Below are 8,049 nucleotides of genomic sequence, written 5' to 3' on the forward strand. Positions count from 1 at the left end.
AAATAGAACTTTTTATATTAAAACCAAACAAGCAAGCCCTGCCCAGATTTAAAAAGTAATGCAAAAGTAACGTAACGCATTACTTTCCATAAAAAGTAACTAAGTAATGTAATTAGTTACTTTTTTAGGGAGTAACGCAATATTGTAATGCATTACTTTTAAAAGTAACTTTCCCCAACACCGATAATAATAATATGACAATATTAACAATATTAATGATGGCTAATAAGATGCACATAATTCACAAAGAATAAATAATTATAAAAACAAAGTTTTTACTATGATTAACAAAGCTGTCTTTAAAATTTGGAGCAAATTCTGTTAATGGGCCAACCAAGGATGAATATTGGCTGATGTTGAGATTGTGGGCACCATAAGCAGAATGCTGAAGCCCAAAAGTGCTCAGCTGTGTTTACTGCATTGTGCACATTGGGAGATACTATAGTGAAGGATGCATCCACATACACTATGGTCAGTATATATTACCTGCACAAAGCATGGACTTTAGGCATGGTGAAGTAGCATCATAAATGAGTCATAGACACTGTAATCTAGACAACACAAGCAGGTTCAGTTACAGTTAGCAACATGCATCCTGCAGCATAGTCCCCACACATCCTTCTTCAGCCACCAACTTGTGTTTAACCCACCTGCACCTTAAAAGAATTCACTTTTATGCTGTTTTATTTAATCCAGCAATGATTGGGAAGCACTGAGTCACCTCAGCACACTGCCCTCGGTCGGTTGGAGATCCTCACTGCACGCGGGGAGAGGAGTATAGCAGCGCTCTCTGGCTCCTCTCATCTCATTCTCTAGAAGATGGCGGACTGCGCTTCACTGTTAGACGAGGAGCTCTCTTCATTTGTCTTCAATTACTTGACTGAAAACTCCGGCAGCCAGGTAAGCCATGCACCATTTCTGATGAAGCAGAAGCATGGCTATTTCTCCCCGGGTGTATTTTTGCACGTTACTGTCTGTGGCGCGATATTCTTGCATCATTTCAGCGATGCTGTCAGAGCGTGTCAGCCGGCGTCTGGAGTCCCTGGCGTCTGCGCTTCACGTGGAGTTCACAGGAAACAATGCATTTACGCGAAAAGTGACTTCTAGACAAATAATCGTTCTTTCGAAGTCTGCGTTCGAGGGCTAGCGATTAGACAAAGGTTGATAACTTCACAAGCGGAATAGAATAAGTTCAGATGTGTTCATCAGTTTGCCAAAAATCACCAATTTCCCGGTCTGAGTGTGAGAGTTTGTGACACGTGGGTGTTGTGGTGAACTTGACTTTAAGTTGCTTGATAATATAGAAGCGCTCTGATTCATTGTGAGGTAGATGAAAATTAATATAGATCTGGAAAACTGTGGGGGGGGGGGTTAGATTTTATTTGACTATTTTCTCAGTTTTATTTTTATTTTTTTGCATCGCGTAGTTATTAATCGGTGCATATTACAACTAATAATGCAGTTCTTAAAGGCGATCAGTGTTTGTTTAATTCATATTCATACCTGGCCTGCTTTTTTGAGCTAAACTATAAAAAAAACTGTAAACCGAATGCACTGTCACTTATAAAGTTGAGAAACTGATAGGCTACGCAGCACTGTAGGTCTTTACAAAATGTATACATATGGGTGTTATATATATATAGGTGCATATCTGTATAATAGTGTAGAGATCGGAAATCTTTGCGCAATTGACGAAATGCATTGTTTTCGTAAGCGTTTGCGTAACTGTTACAAAACGAGCTTGATGCTAATTAGAAGTAGTCAAACGATCTGTGCATCATGTGCCAGTGTGTGCTGTTGATATTAATAAATAAACGCTGTGCATTTCGCACTTGTCATGTCAAGCAGGCAAGCGCAAAGTGTTTCTTCATAGATAGCCTACATTACACGTAGAATAGGGAATTACAATATAACGCTTCAAAAGCCTGCTTTGAATCATATACTTTCTCTGGAATAATACACTTATAGAGATTTTAGGACAAGGATGAGGTTAAGAATACGGTGCATTAATTTATTATTTTAAATTCAAAGTCTGGTACGTGCCGGTAAAACTATAATTTTCGTATCATCAATTCAATTCGTGCATGTTTACAAATCGCGCGCTCCGTGTAACGTTACTATGTGTCAGGTGTCACTGAAAGGTGACGACTCGTTTTCGGACTCCTTAAAACATTTGAACGCTTTGAGGAAACGCTCGGTGGTGTTGTTGTCCTCTGTCCTTGTATATAATATATAGCCTAATATAAATAATATCGTAAGCGCTGTAAAGGTGCTCGTTTCGGGTTATTGGGTTGAGCGTGCTATCTGGTCAGTGTAATAGTACTCCATCCTCGTGACTGGAGGTATAGAACACTGTTACTGCAGTCATGTGCTGCTCGCAGACAGACAGACGTAGTAGAACGAGCTGGGGGCGGGGCCACTGACGCACACACTCCCTCCTCGGCGCGCGCATGTGACTGACTGACTGAGTGCCGCTGCGCAAGAGCCGTTCAGATCACGACTAATAATTCACCATCCACTCTATCCACTGAAGAGCGTTAGCTTCGCACCTTTTTGATTTATAAACAGTATTTACATTCATGCAAAAATGCCATTCGTGCCGGTGCTTATTCGAGGAATAAACAATTGGATTTAGACTGTATAGCCTATTTAATCTCCTAAATTCCCTATCCAGTACAGCGTATTCCATGTTTTGTATTACGCGGAGACATTTAAAGACCATCGCCCACTTGTTGCATTTCTGTTGTTACCAGATAATTAAGTATAATATTGATTTTATTGACGAGGAATATTGATTTGAGTTTAAATTATTGCATGAGATGTATCAGAATCGAGAGATAAATAATGATTAGCGATCGTATTGTTGTCACACGTATGAAAGGGATGCTTAAAATATTGATTTGAAATGATTTATCACGTGATTAAAATATTTGGCTTTTGAATGATGATTGACCAATCAGAATCAAGAGCTGTGCAGTAAAGCTAATTGTAAATAGTAGGCTAAATACTTGTTTTCCACTCAAATATTTAAAAAAAAAAAAAAAAGTGTCCAAGAATAATGATAGTCTCAGAATAGCCAAATATCAGCCTGGCTGATATGTCGGTCTGTCACTAGTGCTGTGGGAAAAAAGACCTTCATGCATTCCAGTTTCAGTTCCCCCCTCAGTGCATACTTCTATTCTGCTGTTGACATTTATACATTTACTGCATAAAATCTGAACATTTTAAGGTTTTGAAATCCATTCCACTGCACCAGTTCTCAGGCGAGCTCGCAGTTGTCGTGATGTGCGGCACTGCAGTACTATGTGTTCAGCTTTCGTGATATGGGCTGAGTCACCTAACTTGACAGAGCCAGGCAAATGTATTTACACCATGAAATGAGTCCCTCCTCCCCCAGCTCCTGTCAGTCAGCTGTGCCTCCCCCTCATTTCCACTCATAATTTTATTAATTTTATGTTTTATAATAAATATGCAGGGTTGACATGGCCTTTACAGAGAGTTCAGACAATTGACTCTGTGTCTGCTTGTTTACTGAAGCATTTTCTCTATCATTTGCCATATCGCTGTGAAGTTGAACCATAAAATCAAATCAGCGGCAATGAAATGATGATGCTTTTAGATGTTCTGCTTGGAGTTTGCTGGTTGGAATTCACTTGACATCAGATTTGAAGAAATTGCACATTTTTAGTCTATTCATTTGAAGTCCACTGAGAGCGAGAGTAAAATGAGATACCATAAAACAACACAGGGACATAATTTGATTCGGTTTTCACAGAAAGGCTTTACCTCCGAATGTGGCTCAATAAATTGGCTGCAGCCTCTGGATCGTCAGTTTATGTTTAGCTCTTTTCACTCCAATTACTTAACAGCGCTGTCTCATGCCTTGCTCAGGGCGCACTTGTATTTATTAGAAGGGCTGTTTCCTCTCCTGAAGCCCCAGAGGTCCATCATCTGGCTCCTCCATCTCTCTTTGGGGACGTGAGGAAGCCTGGGAATGCTCTGTAACAGATCAATGTCAATTTCGGACAGAAAGGGATAGACTGTGGAAAGACAGGGCCTTGATATCAGTAATGTACCCATAGTAATCCATCATCAGCTAAGAGCACAACTGGCATCAAAGGTTAAAAAACCCTTTCATTGAGTTGTCTCATAATGGGACCAAGGGTAGGATATTTTCTCTAACTATAGTCCTCAGTCTGCTGTAACATATCCTCTAGATGATCTGGATGACGATCTATAGAAGTACATTCACTTCAGTGGTCTGTAATTGATGCCCATGTTCATTATTACATTAACATTTATGCACATCGTTCGGCAGTAACGATTGTTTAAAGTGTAGTTCTCCCAAAAAATAAGAAAAAATCGCTCATGGCGTTCCAAACCTGCGTGCTTCTTCTGTAGAACACAAAAGGAGACATTTCGAAGAATGTGCTGGTCATTCATTTCCATGCAATTACCTGGAGATTTTGTTGCACATCATTGACCCAGTTCCTGGTCTTTTAAGTGTGATGATTGAGTAAATGTCAGAGTTGAGATGTTTTTGTTGTGTCATAATGAAGTTACATGTTTTGTGGAACGTTAAAATCGTTCTAGAACAGAATGCTGTGCAACAGGACTGAAAGACAAGCTCATCGTGAATTGCAGTGTTGCATTACTAAGAATTTGTCTCACAGCAATTCAAAAACGGCTACAAAAAATCTTTCCTTGAGTCATAAGAGAGTAAAGGTCCGTTCACACCATGAACAATAATTATAAAGATAAATATATGATAACTATTTTAGCATCCACACCAAATGACAGTAAAGTTATGTTTAATTGTTTAATGTTACATTGTGTTGTTATCGTTTTAGTTGTGGTGTGTACTTCACTGTTCTCATACAATTAGAGCGCTTAAAACTTTATTCTTATCGTTATTGTCCTTGGTGTGAACAGGCATATATGATATGTTGAAAAGAATAGCCAGGATATTCTTAAAAATGTCACCTTTATGGATTTCTCCTCGTCTTTCCTGGAATAGAGAAATGTATAAGTTCAAGAACAACTTAGTGTGAATAATTGATCAGATTTTTCATTTTTGTTATGGAAGCAGCCATTTAGTTTTATGCTATAGTTTCTCACCTTGGATATGTCTTGGCTAATAGCTCTCATTTATTAGAGACCGATTAAAGCTTCCACTGCATTTTTATGCAGTATCCTGGAGAAATGCTTCATGCTGGCATTATCATGTTGCCGTTGTTTTATGTCTCAGCAGTTGCACAGACTTATAAAAGCTCAGGTGTCCTAATCTGACCTCGGCTGAAAAAGAAGTTGCAAGCAACCTTTGTATTCTGGGACATACGGTTATATCTTAATCTCTGAAGCACTCACATGGCTCAGATTAGACTGATATGTGTTTTCGAAGTGGTATAAATCAATGTAGTATGCATGAGTTTAGTAGGGCAACTGCAGGAACCATTTGCATGGATGCAGGTTGGCCTGTATATTTGCAAGCTAAACAAAGTTGCAGGTGTGTTATTCTAATATCAGATCAACCCCCACCTGTACACTGTGTGAAAATAAAAGCACAGAAAGCTTTTTGTGTCAGATTCAGCCTCTCCTCTGGCGAGTGCATTTGAGGATTATATAGCGCACACAGTGTACTTTAGATCAAATGTACCTGATTATAAAACTCTGGATGTTCTTTATTATCTGGTCCCTGTCTTTAGATCTTGTAGATGACACACACACACACACACACACACATATAAGTGATACAGAGTGATTTGGCTAAAAATGATATCTTTTCAGCCTTTCAATGATATTTGATAGCTTAGTTTTATTTGTTCTGAAATGGCTTCAGAGGGTTTCAAATGAATCAGAGTTTGAATCAGTTCATAGTTTGATCCACTAAACTGATTCACATAAATGAATCGAATCTTCCAACTGACATGATATTTTCAGGAAACTTAGTGGCCAAATAAAAATCTCATTACAATCATATTAACAATTTTGCTCAGTTTTATATCACCAGCAATCAGTGATTACATTTCTGAACTTTTTAGATTATGCAAGAACTGAGATTCGTGTCCTATATTCAGGCTCGTTGTTTTTCTGAGTGTTAAGTCCTTTGTCTTATATCAGACAGAGCAGAGAAAGCAGGTGAGGGTAAGGAAATTTCCGCATGTTTTGAATAGGAAGGGAGTGTACTAATCTTACCATAGCGACGTGACATCAGGGGAGGGCAAGCTCAGACTGGCAGGGACTCACAGTGGGCAAATGGGAACTTGTAGGCATCATAAAACGCAAGTCTTTGGCGTAACAGCAGGTAACTGAAACATAGACCTGCTGTATAGGTGTGTCCTACATTTAAAATATGGCAAGTATTCTTCATATTCATTGTTAATTTAGTCATTTTTTGACTTGTTAGTATGACTAATCTGGTGGATACTAATTGGTGGTCTTGTGGATTATAATATGATAATAATTAAGAGCTGTTACCAAGCAGCACCTAATGACACACGGGTACACAAAAGAATCAGCAGGATTATATGAACCCAGGAGAAAACTAGTACTCTATCTTTAGATCAGCTCTCCACCCATATTAGGCTATTTCCAGCCCATAAATAAGCCTTAATTAAATTTGGTTTGTATTCTGATGTAGATGCTTGTATTGTGGACTTATGAAGGGTTTCAAAAACACCTTAAAAGTACAGTGTGCAGCAGGACTGTAAGACAAACTCCCAGCAATTAAAAAAAAAACGTTTGTTACTTTCATCGTCAAATCTTTCATTCAGCTGTAAGAAATGGGAGAGCTAACCAAAGTCAGAGGAGACCGTTGGCTCCAATGACAGCGACGACAATACACAGTGTTCCTTCTCAGAATGTTCTGGCTTGAGACAGTAGCCAATCCAAAAGAGTCTGTTCATCGACTTCTGCTCCCTTTTGTAATTCAGCGAGCACCTGACTCTCTCACCCCATGAGAAAACTTGAGTTTCACCAGCTTCTCCAAATCTCTGTGACTGTGACCTAATTCAACAATGAACCTTTGCTTTGGAAAGCTTTGCCAACTTTTGACTGCTATTCTGGAGATTGTCAGTCTTGGGCAATTTCAGCTGTCTGTGTTAGTAGTTTGCTTTTGGTGTGCATGACCTTTATACAGTACACTGTCCAGTTTATTCACCTTTCCATTAATGCTCTGAGAACCGAACTTGAACTGGTTCTAAATCTTGTTCTGATGCCGCATTAATTATTAGCACTCCTCCCTGCTGTTTCACTGTAGTAAAAGAACCTGAACCCACCCTCCGCCACATTCCGGTTTGTTTTGTACGTGTCAAACGTGGGTACAAAGACTGTTTTGAAACGCTAGCATTCCTTTCACTAGTGAGGACTTGCAAATGCTTGGATTGTAGACACTCCCAAATAGGGCTGGGTTTTGACACAAATTTCACGATTCGATTCGATTGTCAGCTGTCATAAAAAATTTGATTTATTCAAACATAAACATAAGAACAGTAAAAATTTGTGCTGGGCGGTATACCGGTTCATACCGAATACCGGTGTTTATTTTTTGATAATGAATATGCTATATTGTGCATATATTTAGCAAAATGCCCCTCTCTACACTTTATTTTTCTGGCTGACTAATGAGTTTATGGTCACCGAATATGTTTGTTTCTGAGGTAAATGTGACGTTACGTGACATTGTTTACAAGACTTTATATTGACGTCTTTGCGCGGCTGAAACACTGATTGAGCGATTACATGAGACAGGATACGGATTGTAAAGTTGTACCCTTTCTTTTAACTTGCATTCAGATGTTTAGTCATGTTTATTTTGTGCTGAAACTGGTATTAATGTGGAGGAGATCTGATCAGTTCACGTGCGCTATGTGCTTCAGTGATCTGTCACAGATTAAACAGCGCCAAAATGGCATTTACTGTTTGAATACTGCAATACAATGGACAGAATTTGAAATCTGAGACTTTGTTTCATATTAAAAGTACCAACGCACAATGCTTATTGCGATATATTGGACGGGAGGTGTGCTTCAATATTCCGTCCATTAATTG

At 38.9% G+C, this 8,049-nt stretch overlaps 1 protein-coding gene across 1 annotated transcript in view; it reads left to right on the forward strand.

Annotated features, from left to right (window-relative positions):
* Nucleotides 1–756: 756 nt before the first annotated feature.
* ppargc1b (peroxisome proliferator-activated receptor gamma, coactivator 1 beta) overlaps nucleotides 757–8,049 on the forward strand; it is a 49,403-nt gene continuing 42,110 nt past the window's right edge. Inside the window, exon 1 of the mRNA XM_016573882.1 lies at nucleotides 757–900. Coding sequence (XP_016429368.1) covers nucleotides 820–900 — 81 coding nt within the window. The 5' untranslated portion in view covers nucleotides 757–819. The remainder of the gene's footprint in view (nucleotides 901–8,049) is intronic.

This window comes from Sinocyclocheilus rhinocerous, unplaced genomic scaffold (genome assembly GCF_001515625.1).
Source record: "Sinocyclocheilus rhinocerous isolate Xijiao unplaced genomic scaffold, SAMN03320098_v1.1 scaffold892, whole genome shotgun sequence".
Taxonomy (NCBI): domain Eukaryota; kingdom Metazoa; phylum Chordata; class Actinopteri; order Cypriniformes; family Cyprinidae; genus Sinocyclocheilus; species Sinocyclocheilus rhinocerous.